An 18,245-nucleotide genomic window follows, 5' to 3' on the forward strand; every position below is an offset into this window, starting at 1 on the left:
TAGGATTGCTGCCACTTCGCAATGGATATTTGCTTTCAGTTGCTCTACAGAAGTTGGATTATTAACATACACTTTAGATTTGACATATCCCCATAAGAAAATATCCATGGTGCTTGAATCTGGACTGTGTGGGGCCACTTTGTCACCCCTCCTGGAGATCAGTTTGCCAGGGAAAATTTCGTGAACTCGCAGTATAGATGCATTGGATGTGTGTGCTGTGGCTCTGTCTTACTGAAACCATGTTCTTTGTTTACAACCAGGAAAGTTTTGCAATTCAGCACCAAAAAGTCATTTATCATCATCACATAACATGCTGAATTCGCTTCAACTGCACAGCTGCTCTTCGTCCTTGAAAAAGTACAGGCCAGTTATTCCTCGATCCAACACCAGCGTATACAATAACTTTTGGTGAATGAAGGGATTTCTCATGCTTCTGTTTAGGATTCGTCGCACTCCAGTAGTGGCAATTTTGCACACTGATGTGACTGTTCAGGTGAAAATGAGTCTCATCAGAAAACAAGATGTTGTTAAATGAAGGGTGCTAACTCACATCATTAATGAACTGGCATCTTGAGGCTTTTATTCTTGCACCAGTTGGATTTTGGAAGGGTGCAGTTTCATGTCTTCTTTTCAGTGCAGTGATGACCTGTGCACATTTGAAGAAATTGCACACTTATAAATGGAGAGGTTTAAATGGAGAGGTTTAAATGGAGAGGTTTGGATCATCACGAACAGACCGATCTATGCTCTTCACTGATTCGCCTGTTCTGGATGACCTTGTTTGCCCCAATTTCGGTTTGACCAGTGTTGATCCGGTCTCCTCAAACATTTTGATCTGTTTCCAGATCAGGGGAACACTTGGAAGAGCATCATTACATTACGCAATCCACAATCACTGTAAAATTTCCTCCATGCTACTCTCGCTGACTCATCATTTTTTTGTAAAATTCTGACACACACAAGCGGTCCATTCCCGAGAAGCATTCCATATTGACTGATTTCTTAAAGGCCAAGCAAGTGATGAATGCGTTCCCACTCCCTCATAATTTGTTGTGCGTGCTCAGAGAGCTCTTCAGATATAAGCTTTCTTTTGAGACATCCTGTATAACAAGTTATAGGGTTATGAAATGGAATGTCCACATAGGTTCGATTGTAGGGAAAGTATGGAACACACTTTGGTTCATTGGTAAGACTTTGCAAATAAACTCTGCTGACAAATGAGATTGCTTACACAGCACTGTGTGGCCCATCTTAAAATATTGCTTCATTCTTAGAGACATGTACCAAATGGAACTAACAAGGTGTATTGGACATATACGAAGAAGGGCAGCACGAATGAACTCTGGTATGTTTGATCCAGAAGAGAGAGCATAACAGAAATGGCGAAAAACCTGAACTACAATGACAATTATCCTGCAAAAGTTTAATTACGTAGTTTCAAGTAACTATTTAGTGAATAACCCTGGAATACACTACAACCCTCTGTTTAATTCCTGTAGAACACTGTTCTAATTGTCCTGTTTTTGGGAAATAGCGTTTCTCTGTGGACATCCTGCAGATATTTTGCAAGTTCCTTTTGTATTATTTTTCCTGCATCTTTAGTCAGTTCTACAGAAATACCGTCATCTCCAGGCACCTTTCCTTTCTTAACATCTCAAATGGCTTTATGTGCCCAATCAGGCATTTATTTCCTCAACAGTGTTTTCACTACTGATTATCTTGTCTCTGATCCATCTCTTGTAGCATACAAATGCTCAAAGGAAATTTTTCTATGTTCTTAGTTGACGTGCCATATTAAATGATAACATGTGGCACCTAAACATTGTAAGTTTTTGTTTCTTTTTCTTTATGTTCATTGTTTCCAATCATTTGTCTTATAACATTTTCATTGTACAGTTTTGAATAGTTGAATTTTAGTCCAGTTTTTTCCTGTCATATGTCAGCAATTATTTGTTGAAACTCTGTTTCTATTTAACAGTCGTCTTAGTCTATTTAATATTTTCTTTTGTTCTTCATATTTATTCCTGCAATGTCTTGTGCTGTTCATCATAACTTTGTTAAATAACTGCCCATTTGTCTATGTTGGACAGGATTAATTTTTTAAATTTCTGAACTTATTGTTTAATTTGATGTGGTATACCCCCTTTTCATAAATAAACTCTCATATTCCATATTCTGGTTTCCTATCCGATTAATATGTTTCATTCTATTTTTCTATCTACTTTTAATACAAATCGTCCTAAAGTATAATCACTTGATATTGTAGTGCTTTAGAATGCCCACAACCTTCGTGTTTTCATTAGTGTTAAAAAACTTGGCTGTATATAGTGGAAAATTCTTGAAAATTGTTAAAATCACAAGAAGACAGTGCTTACCTTCAGGAGACACAACTTACTGCGCTCCTGATAACAACACAACAGAAAATAATAATAATAATAATAAAAATAATAATAATAATAATAAACCCCGTGGAGGCCCGGGAAAAGAATAGGCCTCCGGTATGTTCTGCCAGTCATAAAAGGCGACGAAAAAAACAAACCACTAATAGGGCTAACCCCCCTTTTAGTGTGATTTGTTGATTCAGGACAGAACTAATGAAGCCTCGGACAAGCGCTGTCATGGTCGGGGACGACACTTGAACTCTATGCCCGTCCACAATGGTAACGACACTGCTAGCCACATGGAAAACAATTTAAATCCAAATAGAGGTGTTTCGCAGGATATGCTTCCTGCAACCACTCTAGAAGGAAAATAAAGACAGAGGATGAGATGGTCAGACAAAGTTAACCGGCACCTCATGTTTTGTTATTACCAAGCAACAAACTTAGGAACCAACACAACTGGATACAGATCACAAGTATACACAACATTTATTACCAGATACCCAGAATTAAAATTTTTAACAGAACAATGACCAGCTGATCAGATCGGTGTGATAATCAAAAATAACAGGATACCCCAGTCAGAATTAGAAAACATCAAACAACAAGTACAACAAATACTGGAACAAAATAATGTGCAGTCAGAAGAAGAAGAAAATACAGTAATGGACTCAAACATCCCAGAGCAAACAAACAAAGAACAACACGCAACAATTAAACAATCAGAGGAAAACGAAATCTTAAGACAGCCACCAGAACAGGCACAAAAAGAACACGAAATGACACACATGTTAGATATAGAAGAAAAATTTCAGCTGACATATATAGAATACAAAGACACAAATACAGACATTAGACCATTCTTGCATAGACCCCCAAATAACCCACAAGTTGAAACAACAACAACAACTATCAACACAATCATACACAGCAAAAGAAATGAAAACACAACTATGGAATAGTTACAACTACTGGTTTATATAGGAGCACTCACTACACTAAGTATACATACTAGGCAGAGATCAGAACCAACCAACACACATAAGACACCCACAAAACCAGCATGGCAACACAGGCTACAGATCAGAATAGAAAAACTGAGAAAAGACATCGGACAGCTAACGCAATTTATAAGAAACGAAATATCAGACAAAAAACGAAAAAGGTTAGGTAAAGTCTCACAACAAGAAGCGATAGAGCAATTAGATAAAAAGAAGCAGAAATTACAAGCATTGGCCAAACGACTTAGGAGATACAAAAAAAGTGAAAATAGAAGGAAACAAAACCAAACATTCAACACAAACCAAAAGAAATTTTACCAGACAATAGATAACACACACATTCAAATAGACAATCCACCAAACATAACAGACATAGAACACTTTTGGAGCAACATACGGCCAGATATTGGAAATATACAAAGTAGATCCTAAATTTATACAGTTCCTAAACATAGTAATGAAAAATTGGAAAACCACACTTATTATCCAAAGAAATTCAAATAATATCACATCACAGCCAATACAGATTAAGCGTGGAATATACCAAGGTAATTCATTAAGTCCTTTCTGGTTCTGCCTTGCTCTGAGCCCACTATCCAACGTACTAAATAATACAAATTATGGATATAATATTACTGGAACATACCAACACAAAATCACACATTTGCTATACATGGATGATCTAAAACTACTGGCAGCAACAAATCAACAACTCAACCAATTACTAAAGATAACAGAAGTATTCAGCAATGATATAAATATGGCTTTTGAAACAGACAAATGTAAGAAAAATAGCATAGTCAAGGGAAAACACACTAAACAAGAGGATTACATATTGGATAACCACAGCGACTGCATAGAAGCGATGGAAAAAAAAACAGATGCTTATAAATATCTAGGATACAGACAAAACATAGGAATAGATAATACAAATATTAAAGAAGAACTAAAAGAAAAATATAGACGAAGACTAACAAAAATACTGAAAACAGATTTGGCAGCAAGAAACAAGACAAAAGCTATAAATACTTATGCTATACCAATATTGACCTACTCATTTGGAGTAGTGAAATGGAGTAACACAGACCTAGAAGCACTCAATACACTTACACGATCACAATGCCACAAATATAGAATACATCACATACATTCAGCAACAGAAAGTCACATTAAGCAGAAAGGAAGGAGGAAGGGGATTTATCGACATAAAAAAACCTACATTATGGACAGGTAGACAATTTAAGAAAATTCTTTATAGAACGAGCAGAAACTAGCAAAATACACAAAGCAATCACTCATATAAATAAATCGGCTACACCATTGCAATTTCATAACCACTCCTACAACCCTTTAGATCACATAACGTCAACAGATACGAAGAAAGTAAATTGGAAAAAGAGAGCACTACATGGCAAGCACTCGTATCATCTAACACAGCCACACATCGATCAAGACGCATCCAACACATGGTGAAGAAAAGGACCACAACACAAAAATGCAGACTTTGCAAACAACAAATAGAAACAGTAGATCACATCACAAGCGGATGTACAATACTAGCAAATACAGAATACACCAGAAGACATGACAATGAAGCAAAAATAATACATCAACAACTTGCCATACAACATGAACTGATAAAACAACACGTTCCCAAATACGAGTATGCAGCACAAAATTTAATGGAGAATGATGAATACAAATTAACACAACTAATTGAAATATCCATACCCAATACAACAAATATATGCAGAAGAAAACAGGAGAAAAAATTGAAAAATACATCCAACTGGTTGAGGAAGTCAAGGACATGTGGCATCAGGATAAAGTTCACATTGTACCAATTATACTATCAACTACAGGAGTCATACCACACAGTATCCACCAGTACATCAACGCAATATAGCTACATCCAAACGTATATACACAACTACAGAAATCTGTAATTATTGATACACGTTCAATTACCCGAAAGTTCCTAAATGCAATGTAACATATACCATACAGTTAAAAGGAAGTCACGCTTGATCAAGGTCCGCGTCACTTTCCATTGTTAACCAGACATATCGTCTGAGAAAGGAAAGAAGAAGATGATGATGATGATAATAATAATAATAATAATAATAAGTGTTCGGAACAGTGTGTTCCCACTCCAGAGTGGAAAGAAGTGTTGCTCGGAATTGGAAAGGGGCATGTAGAGTGTGTGTGAGATCAAAGATTAAGACTTTCAATAGAAGGGCAGCATGAATGAATGTTGGTATGTTTGATTCGGAAGAGAAATGGTGTAAACCTGAACTATTGATGTGTAAAAGATAGATGACAATTATCCTGAGAAAGTTTAATTACATAGTTTCTCTGGGCCGCAGAGGGGTGATGAAATAAAGTGTTGGAGTGTGATTATGGCTCTGGCTGGACGTAGATGGGAGATTTGCCAAAAGTGGGAAGTTAAAGGAGACGAAGGTGGTTTTGTTGACGATTGTGTTGTGAGCGGTAGTTGTGGGAAAGGCATAAAGGAACAGTACTTTAAAGATATTTTTGACCAACACAATTGATAGCTTCTTTAGCTGGTGTGAAGTCTTTTGTAAGATTTATCTCTGGCACCAAGGAGAAAGATTCTGAGGGAGCTCGTAGACTCGGAGACTGTGAAAGGTAGAGGATTGTGAGTTGGGACAAGAGCTTTTCTCCGAGAATTTTATGAACTTAATTTTACTCTTCTTATTTAATTTCCTGTGCCTGTGCTTAATCTGTTATGCATGTGAAGAACTATGTTAAAAACATAATTCAATTTTTAGAGCAGTCTATCTTCGTTTCTTGTGATAATGTGTCATGCTTCCATTTCATGAAAGGTTCAAAGCACTAATTTTCATTTCGTTTTCCTATCTGTTTATTGTGTTTTAATGATTATGAGTGTAGAGACGATGGTAGTCAAAAGAACCATAATTTAAGTTTCAGTTTCAAAATGCTGTAGAAAGGGAACCACTGCTTAGAATGTTGTCAGATTTGAACAACATTTTATTGACGCAGGGGAAACCTTATGGAACAAAAAAAAAAAAAAAAAAAAAAAAAAAAAAAAAGAAGTTTACCAGTGGGTTTGGCGATATGGTGACAAATGACAGATGAATCACAATACACCAGCTATGGTTAGAGTTCAACGTTACACCATCCGTGCTGTTCAGTATATGTGACTACAGAAGTTTGGCAGTCAACAATTAGGGCACTTTTAGTTAGGTAGGTCTATCCACCATGTCAAGGCTGTACCACAAGAGATGGGAAAAATTGGTCTTTAATGGCCCTGGTGCCAAAACCTCATAAAAATAAAATTACATTGGTTTCTAATTGTGTGAGACTAGTGCAAGTTGGGGGGGCGAGGGGGAGGCAAATTGCGGTATCTCAACCGAGCGGAAATTTCGGGGGGATGGGGGGTGGGGGCAAATTCATATTCTTGAGGGGGAAAAAAACCTTGTTTCACATAGCACCTAGCATCCCGCGTACGTCAGTCAATCGATTATTTGTATGATTTTGAAATGCACCCCTACTGGTGTTTGGATGTTTTTGAACACATTCTAAGTTTATTTCTGAATGAATTATAAGATGATTTTTGAATGCGTGCATAGTGTTCCCTGCCAGGCGAAACCTCGTCGCATTTAGAAGTGAACTTCCCTGCAGACAAAACGGGACGGGGCTATATGAGCTGAGTGGAATAAAGCCGAACTGGTGAATGCCAACTGCTGCTTGTTTATGTGGTTGATTTGGTTTGCAAATGTTCAGTGTTGTTGTAATTACTAGTGAAACCCATAGATTTAGACTACCAGAGTGGAAATAAATGACTAACAGGAATAACTGATAAGAAAGATTATGTATTATCTTCTCAGTGTCCAAGAAAGTGAAATCCTGACAGAAAATTTATGGCCATATCGCTACACTAAACAGGGTCAGTTGTAGTCCCCGGCTAGCAGCCGCTTAAGTTCCAGTCTGGGAGTAGAGCAGAAAACGTGTTGTACGAATGAGTAAGAATGCCTAACCGGAGAATAATCGCTGGATAACTAAACCGGTGAACATGACGGGATTAGTAAAGTTAACCAGAGAATGAGTTTTGATAGTGGTAGTAATAGTTACAGAATTAGTGATAGGCCATGTAGCTATTTCATATTGTTACTTCGTGAATAATATTGTTGTACTATGAAAATGATCATTATTGCCAAAACAGTCTCATTTATTTGGTGTGTGTTCCAATTGCTGCAATATTAGAAAGGTGTATTTTGTTTTATCCAGCACACAGGGACAAAATAGATGTAATCAGATCGAGAAACCACACCAGTCTGGGGTACTATTTGTATTAACAGCTTTTTCAGTATTAGATGACATTTTGCTTTTTCATGTAGCAAAACGTTTGACGAACTTAGATGTAATAGTTCTTTCGCAGAAAGGAAAGCACGCCATTTAAAACTGTAGCAAAATTAGAGAGAGAAATCGCTAGGACCTAAGGATTGAAGAAATGTGTACTGTCTTGTCTGTCTCCTGTCTTTACTGGTTTTAGGTATCTTATATTTAATTTTATGTCACACAGAAGAGCAAGTTATTAGCTAATAGGCAATAAAGAGTCCAGATTTTCAGAATAATTCTTGTTCTCCCAGTTACAAATAATCCCATCAAGTATTAATTGCCGGTTTTTTTTTAAAAAAGAGGGGCAGTATGTCAAATCGACCGATTGGGAGCAGGAAAGGCACTACGGGACATTTAATTTCCACTGTCCTGAAATAGTTAGATGGTATCCATTACAAAACATACACGTTTGAGTTCCACAGAGCGAAATACAGTGACGAGCGATATAAGACTGTTGTTTGAAGAGGTGTGGCATTGCACTTGGCACACTTAAGACCAAATAACATGTCTTACATATCCTCGAAGGTATATGTTTTATGCATCAGACTCTTCAGAAAGATGTTGTTGTTGTGGTCTTCAGTCCTGAGACTGGTTTGATGCAGCTCTCCATGCTACTCTATCCTGTGCAAGCTTCTTCATCTCCCAGTACCTACTGCAACCTACATCCTTCTGAATCTGCTTAGTGTATTCATCTCTTGGTCTCCCTCTACGATTTTTACCCTCCATGCTGCCCTCCAATGCTAAATTTGTGAGACCTTGATGCCTCAAAACATGTCCTACCAACCGATCCCTTCTTCTAGTCAAACTGTGCCACAAACTTCTCTTCTCCCCAATCCTATTCAATACCTCCTCATTAGTTACGTGATCTACCCACCTTATCTTCAGCATTCTTCTGTAGCACCACATTTCGAAAGCTTCTATTCTCTTCTTGTCCAAACTAGTTATCGTCCATGTTTCACTTCCATACATGGCTACACTCCATACAAATACTTTCAGAAACGACTTCCTGACACTTAAATCTATATTCGATGTTAACAAATTTCTCTTCTTCAGAAACGATTTCCTTGCCATTGCCAGTCTACATTTTATATCCTCTCTACTTCGACCATCATCAGTTATTTTACTCCCCAAATAGCAAAACTCCTTTACTACTTTAAGTGTCTCATTTCCTAATCTAATTCCCTCAGCATCACCCGATTTAATTTGACTACATTCCATTATCCTCGTTTTGCTTTTGTTGATGTTCATCTTATATCCTCCTTTCAAGACACTGTCCATTCCGTTCAACTGCTCTTCCAAGTCCTTTGCTGTCTCTGACAGAATTACAATGTCATCGGCGAACCTCAAAGTTTTTATTTCTTCTCCATGGATTTTAATACCTACTCCAAATTTTTCTTTTGTTTCCTTTACTGCTTGCTCAATATACAGATTGAATAACATCGGGGAGAGGCTACAACCCTGTCTCACTCCTTTCCCAACCACTGCTTCCCTTTCATGCCCCTCGACTCTTATAACTGCCATCTGGTTTCTGTACAAATTGTAAATAGCCTTTCGCTCCCTGTATTTTATACCTGCCACCTTCAGAATTTGAAAGAGAGTATTCCAGTTAACATTGTCAAAAGCTTTCTCTAAGTCTACAAATGCTAGAAACGTAGGTTTGCCTTTTCTTAATCTTTCTTCTAAGATAAGTCGTAAGGTTAGTATTGCCTCACGTGTTCCAACATTTCTACGGAATCCAAACTGATCTTCCCCGAGGTCCGTTTCTACCAGTTTTTCCATTCGTCTGTAAAGAATTCGCGTTAGTATTTTGCAGCTGTGACTTATTAAACTGATAGTTCGGTAATTTTCACATCTGTCAACACCTGCTTTCTTTGGGATTGGAATTATTATATTCTTCTTGAAGTCTGAGGGTATTTCACCTGTCTCATACATCTTGCTCACCAGATGGTAGAGTTTTGTCATGACTGGCTCTCCCAAGGCCGTCAGTAGTTCTAATGGAATGTTGTCTACACCCGGGGCCTTGTTTCGACTCAGGTCTTTCAGTGCTCTGTCAAACTCTTCACGCAGTATCTTATCTCCCATTTCGTCTTCATCTACATCCTCTTCCATTTCCATAATATTGTCCTCAAGTACATCGCCCTTGTATAAACCCTCTATATACTCCTTCCACCTTTCTGCCTTCCCTTCTTTGCTTAGAACTGGGTTTCCATCTGAGCTCTTGATATTCATACAAGTGGTTCTCTTCTCTCCAAAGGTGTCTTTAATTTTTCTGTACGCAGTATCTATCTTACCCCTAGTGAGACAAGCCTCTACATCCTTACATTTGTCCTCTAGCCATCCCTGCTTAGCCATTTTGCACTTCCTGTCGATCTCACTTTTGAGACGTTTGTATTCCTTTTTGCCTGCTTCATTTACTGCATTTTTATATTTTCTCCTTTCATCAATTAAATTCAATATTTCTTCTGTTACCCAAGGATTTCTATTAGCCCTCGCCTTTTTACCTACTTGATCCTCTGCTGCCTTCACTACTTCATCCCTCAAAGCTACCCATTCTTCTTCTACTGTATTTCTTTCCCCCATTCCTGTCAATTGTTCCCTTATGCTCTCCCTGAAACTCTGTACAATCTCTGGTTCTTTCAGTTTATCCAGGTCCCATCTCCTTAAATTCCCACCTTTTTGCAGTTTCTTCAGTTTTAATCTACTTCAGAAAGATGTGCGGTACAAAATAAACTTATTTTTGAAAAGTCGCTGTTTAAAAAAAATTTTTTTGACGTTCTGATGCGCAGAGCAGTCTTGGGTTATAGTGGGGGAGTGGGTAGTCTCCTCGTGACCTGTGTTTAAATTTAGTGATTTTTTGGTTTCCTCTTCATTTACTGCTCTCACGTCAAATGAAAAAAATAGACAGATTTCTGTGGCTGGGAGCTATGAAGTGAATTAAAATACATTCACATAATTATGGAAGGTTAAAATATGTTACTAGTTTAAGATTTTATTTTATTTCCACCTTTCTGACAGTCAAGCATTAATCGCCTTGCGGAACAATAAAGTTATTTTTGTCAGTGTGCTAAAGAAATTCTGCTTTTATTAAGTTTTCCTGCTGAGGCAGTAAAGTTATTTGAAACAAAGTGTTTAATTCCACACCATTGGCTAGTTTCAACTGTTCGCTGCATTTCAAGTGCACGTTTTCATCTTCTAGCATGTATTTCATTATGCCATAATAAAGAACCAAAGATGAGATAATACTATACTAGTACTCCAAGAAAATTTACATCCCGAAAACCACACAGAAAAGCTTAATGTCAGATCAAGGCCTACTTCATTGGGAATCTGGACATACGAATGTGCACTTTAAGGCGAACTATGCGTTTTAGTATGGTTCATGATATTCCGATGCACTTGGAGTATCCTCTGATGTCTTGTTTCTTTTATGACATAATGTAAGAAAGATCTTTTAATTTAATGTTTTACACGTATAAACATACAGGCTTCTTACGTCACCGTAGCTGTGCAAGCGTAGTGATGCCTCTTATCTGGCGCTCTCTGGCAACTGCTGGAATGAATCTATTTCTAACAGGTCATGGGAAAATATTGCATATTGTGGTTTGAAAATGTTATTTTCAAAGAAAATTTCCATTTACGCAAGATGAACTATGTGCAAGAATGTGAGATGAATTTCTTAAATCACAGAGTGTTTGCTTTCATTTAAAAATCAACTCTTTGATGATGAGCCATTTAGAAGAATTTCGAGCCCAGAAGATCAGAGATTTATGTCGGTATTAAAAATTTTACTGGCGTATGTGTGTGATGTATCTTACAGTGTAACAGGCGCTAAACAGATCAACATTATATGTGAAAGCTTAGCTTCTCTTGTAGCTTATTAATCTTGGAGACAAATATTATATGCGAAAGCTTTGCTTTTCTTGTAGCAACACTATGTATATTAACTTAAATCATTAATTTTTCCTGTTGGTGGAATTCAAATTTGTACTTTCATAATACTGATATATGCAGCGTACATGGTGCTGCACATCAAAAAACTTTCCAAAACGTGTTTTTTTCCCTCTGAGTTTCATTTTCTAAAGTGCCGAGAAATACTACGCTGCTGTATAAAACCATATCCATTCAAAGGATTGATAAGTTTTACAGTTTCCAACGGGAAGTATACTGTCACTTAACACAGAAAAAAGGTATTTTCGCCTGGGAGAAAATGTATTTTTAACCAGGAGATCCGGGAAAAATCCAGGAATGGTTTTTCCTTGTCCACGTATACACCCTGGTCATGCAAGCTCCTTTATTTTACAGAGTCATGACTATTGCCTCTTAGCAAGTGGAAACAGCGTCAGTGTTTCCCTGTGTCAATAAAATGATTTGACATCATTCTGAGCAGTGGTTCTCTTTCTGCAGTGTTTTGAAACTAGAGCTTTAATTAGGGTCACCCTGTATGTGTTTCCTTCCAGAATTTTTCTCTGTACCCTGTTGTATCTCTTGTTTTGTATGAAAAACAGTTATTTCATTTCTGCTTCACATACAGTAAAACCCCTTTTAATCAGAAATTTTTTTACCTTAAATGGGGGTTTTGCCAGAGTACGTGGAAGAAGTGACTCAGAATCATAATTCAAGCATGTTTAAATGAGCTCAGCAGCAGCAACTGCGTCACCACAAGCTCCTATTTCAGTATTCCTTTACAAGCGTTTCACTTGCATCCATCAAGATATGCAAGTTAAGACATTGTCATCACCAGAAACTTCAGTCCTGGGATGTCAAATTCTCAGAAATAACAGTGATCCTACTCCAGGCTTTTTCTGGAACTTTGTTCTCTTCCAGCAACTGAAGTGTGATAGACAGCCTTTGTGGAACAATTTAACAATATTTGTAGTGTTACAGAATTCCAGGCAGCTACAAACACATGCACAGCGTGTAGAATGCTGTCTCATAACTTCCTTCCTCTCAAGGAATGAGACTGACTTTTGCATAAGTGCTGCTCCATATTTGGCTTTAACGGTGTGCTATGCACAGGTCCAGAAGGCTGCAGATGACTTGTCCCGTTCAGAGGAATGAATACAGCATTTACATTACTCGGAACTGATGTTTCCTTTGGATGTTCAGGGCATTTCCTCCCATCTGCACCCACACCTGAAAAACCTCATAAATGTTTCTGATGTCATCCAGGCACTGATGTTGTATTCATAAGTACAAAGTAGCATTTTTATGTTTTTGAAGCATCTGGTGATTTTAAATTTTCCTCTTATTATTATTATTGGAAGCAACTTTCCTCTTCTATCACTATTTGCACAATATTGTCATCATCCTTTCTTTACTTCTTCATTGCCTCCATGGCTTCTTTATCCCTTAATAGAATATGATTTTGCAGATGACCCTGCAGCCTTCCCATCTCTTGCTACACTTTGGGAGGAGAGCCAGGCTCGCTGTATCGGAATGAAACACTTTCCCTACTATCTGGTCTGTACTAGGATAGATGGGGAGATATTCACTGCAACAAAGCCTTTTTTTTTTTTGTAGAGAATATAGAGGACAAATTTTGCAAAGTGAAGTCTATCTGTAAGATGTGGTCGGGCTTCGTGTTGATTCTGCTACCCAGTCTGCAATCCTTAGCGCTTGTGATTGCCCTGGTGACATTCCAGTGTCTGTTACCCCTCACCTGTCTCTGAATGTGGTCCAGGGAGTGGTTTTCCCTGGGATCTCATCTTGCAAACTGTTGTGGAACTACGGGCTAATGTGGAGCGACATGGCATTAATTTTGTTCGATATGTGGAGAAGGGTCATAAAGACAACTGCACTGATACTGGTGCCTTTACTCTGGCTTTTGGGGAGGGGAGGGGGGCAAGGTTGTATGTTACAATTGCGACGTGAAGCTGTACTCGCACCATTTGGGTGGGGGGTCGCGCATGCACTGGCTAATTACACTGGACTCAATTTCCAGAGAACTGGCATTCAATTCTGTATTCTGCCATCTAGATGTAAGTTTTCTGTGATTTCCTAAATCACTTGAGGAAAGTGCTGAGATGGTTCCTTTGGAAAGGATGTAGCTGAGTTGCTTCCTTTTCCTTCCCCTGTTCAAATATATGCATCACCACTACTGATCTTGTTGTCAAGGCATTAATCTCTAATCTTCCTTAAAGAAGTTAATTGATAGCTCTTTTTTCTGTATCCTTATTCTCCAGGGGGTGTTGTTTTTAATTGATGCTTTCAATGGTTTTACTTTATCTAGGAGAACTATTACTGATCATCACCATCTCCATCATCTCACCATCATCATCTTCATCTTCTTCTTCTTCTTCTTCTTCTTCTTCTTCTTCTTCTATCATCTTACTCTTCCTCCTTTTTCTCTCTGATCATAACAGTGTTTGCCATATATGACAGTGGTATTTGACATATTTTTCTTCATTTAGCTATGAACCTGAGCTGTTTCCTGGACTTGTGTATCGAATGGTGAGGCCACGTGTTGTACTGCTCATATTTGTGAATGGGAAAGTTGTGTTGACTGGTAAGTAAATTGTAAGTATTTTTTTTCTGTCTCTTGTGTTTCACAATAATCTTTTCTATTGTTCCATTCCTGTCTCCTCTCTGCTTTCATTCTTCCACTTCTGCAGTCTCACCCCACCCCTGTTTCCTTTATTGTGGACTATTTTGGGATGACGAGGGGAAGTACACTTGCTTTCATAATAACTCTCTCATAAGTGTATTTGCTAGAAAGCTGAGCTAGCTTTTTGCATTCTGTATGATTACTGACAGCCACATTATAAGTACAAAGTCCTGTGCAAACTAAACAAAACACATTATCTCCAGTTTTCAGATTTAGTTATGGTGTAGCCACATGGAAGCATTTCTGATGTGCAAGTGTATCTCATTTTTTTAGTGTTAAATTTAATGCCCAACTAAGAGTTTATTCTCTTTATAATAGGTGCCAAAAGTCGACAAGACCTTCAGGATGCTATGGAGAACATTTATCCTATCCTCAGGAGTTTTAGAAAACAGTAGTTGTGGGTAATAATATTTCAGAGTGAACGACGGTGTTTGAACTCACTATGCAACTTTGGACCAGGATGTTGCTCAATGCCAAGTTTTGTTGCTGTCATGATGTGACAGTTCCAAATGGGCACAAGGAACAAACTCACTGTAAAATATTATAGCTCAGTATTGAAAAGGATAAGATTTGAATGCATGTGTAATGCATTTTTACTGCTGATGTCTTTAAAAGACTTTATTTATACATGACCTCATGTTGAGGTCATAAAAGAAATTTAAATTGCTACCTGTAAGATAAAATATATGTATTTTATATGGGTTATTTATGCTATGGCTTCATTGCGATGATGTATATTTACTACCTCATAGTTTTTTCTGTTAACAATTAGTACTTTGTTAACCTTATATTTTTAGATCTTACGGTAATATACAGGGTGTAGATAATAACTCTTAAAAATGTACCACAGTTTTGAAGTGGAAGTAAAGACAAATGATTTGATGCAGGACAGTACTAGTCTATCAAGGTGGGAAATCACCTCAAATTAGTCTACAAAAACCATAGGGTTTGCACTCCATGCGAAACTTCGGAATATCCTGTCGCCCTCTTATGCCATTGGCCTAGTCACACATTTACAAATTGTAAAAATGATGTTTATGTAAATTTTCCTTCAGTTTTGCAAATTTTAACAGTGTAAAATTAACAGTTTGATTTGTTTCTCTGTCTTTGTTACTACAAGACTAAAGTGCATGTTAAGATAAGACTGAATTGTAAATGTAATTAATTTTTGCATCACATGTTTAAGTCTTTATCATTTCAGTACCCATTAACTCACCGATGTTAATGAAAGCCAGTGGCATAAAAGGACGAGAGGATATTCAACATCTCATGCAGTGTGCATGTGGTGTAGCTTTGGTGGCTTTTGTAGGTTAATTTGAGGGTGTTTCATGGCTTAATAGACCACAATAATGTCTTACATCAAATTATTCATCACTGCTTCCCCTACGCCTCTTAAAGTATGTTGTAAACATTCATTGTTTAGAACTTGGAGTTTCTTGTTTTCCAAATTGTCAAGCAGCTCATATTGCCAGAGGTAGTTCCTCATACTACTAGATTCAGCATTTCTTTTTATTCCTTGCACAGGATACATTAAATGACTACTCATTCTAATAATTCTATGAAAATCAAATTCTAGTCAGTTTCTGTCTGTCTTGTAGGATGTGTATTGGTTTCATTCTGTCGCATTTGTTAATAAATTTTCTTACTTATTGTGTAGATTGTGTAAATATTACTTTTATTAATGACAGCCCTTCTGTATGAATAAAAGGCTTAAAAATCTACCTTTTTTCTCAGTTGTCTAAATTTGTGTGATTCTTTAGAGCAGCGTGTTTAACAAACATTGTACAAGAAGCATGTAAGTTTTCATTAAGAATTTCACATTAATGACTGAAGTATTGAACAATGGGAAGTCTAGGTTCCATATTGATGATTAAAGTATTGCTTAAACACAACAAACATTTCTTTTTGTAAATTGGTAACTTGGGTTACGATCAATTGTCATACAGCAGATACTCAATGTGAATTTTAATAAAACTTAATTGAGGGTCTGTCCGTATCAGATTGTCCAGAGGTTTGGACCTTGAAGCATTAGACACCCTGCATGAGCCGTGGACCTTGCCAAGATCTGGGGTGCTGGGGCAACAATCTGGCTGATTAACAAATCTAGGCTTGTATCATTAGTTAAGATGGCCCTACTGTGCTGGGCCTGAGAACAGCTGAAAACATAGGAAAACTGCAGCTGTTCATTTTTCCTGAAGGCATGTAGCTCTTCTGCACAGTTAAAAGATGATGGCATCCTCTTCAGTAAAATATTTGGCAGATGTAAGAGTCCCTCATTCTGACCTCTGTATGGGGACTAGTCAGGAGGATATCAAAAGGAGAAACAAAGCTGGCGTTCTGTGGGTCAGTGTGAGGTATATTTGGTCCATTTATCAGGTAGAGGGGTTGGAGAATTTAAAAAGGGAAATGGATAGGTTGAAATTCGATACAAAAGGAATTAATGAAATGCCATGTCAGAAAGAACATAACATAGTGTTATAAATACAATTAAATAGGGGTAATGAAGGAGTGGATTTAATAATGAATAAGAAAATAGGAATGTAGGTAAGCTACAATGAAAATTGGAATGAATGCATTATTGTATCAAAGATAGACATGAAGCAAACACCCACCACAGTATCATAAGATTATATGCCAACAAGCTCTGTAAATAATGAATAGTTTGAAAGAATGTTTGATGAGATAGATGGAATTTTTCAGATAGTTGACAGGAATTGAAACATAATTGTGATGGGGCCTGGAACTCCTAGTGGAAAAACGGAAGACTGGACTGTGGGGAAAGGAATGAAAGAGGAACCTGCCTGGTAGAATTTTTGCACAGAGAATAATTTAATTATTATTAACATTTGGTTCAAGAATGATGTAAGAATGCTGTGTACATCAAAGAGATCTGGAGACAATAGAAAATAGATACTGCCCATAGGAAAAGAGTAGCAACTGTGTGAATATCAACAAGGGAAAGGTGAAAGAAATATTTAGGGGGTCTTTACAAGGGAAATGAACTTGACAGTGTCATAGAAAGAGGAGCAGAAAAAGTGGAAGTAGAAGATGAGAGGGGGGGATATGATACTGCAAGAAGAATTTGACAGAGCAGTGAAATATCTAATTGGAAACAAGGCCCCTGGAGTAGACGACATGCCCTCAGAATTATTGAGATCCTTGAGAGAGGCAGTCATGATGGAACTATTCCATCTGGTGTGCAAGATTCAGGACGTGGGTAAATTGCCCTTAGATTTCAACCAAAATGTAATAATTCCAATTAAAACAATAGATGTTGACAGGTGAGAATATTACTCAACTAAAAGTTTCATAAGCCATGGTTGCAAAATACTGACTTGCATTGTGTACAGAAGAATGCAAAAACTGGTAGAAGCTGACTGTGGATAAGACCAGGTTGGGTTCTGAGAAAATGCAGGAACATGTTTGCAATACTTACAGTACGACTTACCTTGGAAGATAGGTTAAGGGAAGGTAAAAATATGTTTACTGCATTTGACTTAGCAAAAGCTTTAGACAATGTTGACTGGAAAAGCCTCTTTGGAACTGTAAAGACAGAAGCGATAAAATACAGAGAGTGACAGTGTATATACAGTTTGTATAGAAAGCAGAGAGTAGTTATAAGACTTGAAGGACATGAAAGGCAGGCAGTTGTTGAGAAGGGAGCAAGATGGAGTTATAGCCTATCTCCAAAGTTACTGACTCTGTACATCGAACAAGAATTTGAGGAAACCATGGAAAAAAAGTGGAAGGGGTTACAATTCAGGGAGAAAAAAATATTAATTTGAAGCTCACTGATAATATTGTAATTCTGTCGGAGACAGCAAAGGACTTGAGAGCAGTTTAACTGAATAGATCATGTCTTAAAATATTATAGGA

The 18,245-nt window shown here is 37.4% G+C and overlaps 1 protein-coding gene across 3 annotated transcripts in view; it reads left to right on the forward strand.

Moving 5' to 3' along the window:
* The window catches only part of LOC124619793 (TATA-box-binding protein 2), a 136,073-nt gene extending 119,983 nt beyond the window's left edge, over positions 1-16,090 (forward strand). For all 3 annotated transcript variants that reach the window (XM_047146386.1, XM_047146384.1, XM_047146385.1), the window contains 2 exons: positions 14,176-14,270; positions 14,688-16,090. In XM_047146386.1, the coding sequence (XP_047002342.1) occupies positions 14,176-14,270; positions 14,688-14,764 (172 nt within the window). In that variant the 3' untranslated portion in view covers positions 14,765-16,090. The remainder of the gene's footprint in view (positions 1-14,175; positions 14,271-14,687) is intronic.
* The last annotated feature ends 2,155 nt before the right edge of the window (positions 16,091-18,245 follow it).

Source organism: Schistocerca americana, chromosome 6, assembly GCF_021461395.2.
Source record: "Schistocerca americana isolate TAMUIC-IGC-003095 chromosome 6, iqSchAmer2.1, whole genome shotgun sequence".
In the NCBI taxonomy this organism is placed as follows: domain Eukaryota; kingdom Metazoa; phylum Arthropoda; class Insecta; order Orthoptera; family Acrididae; genus Schistocerca; species Schistocerca americana.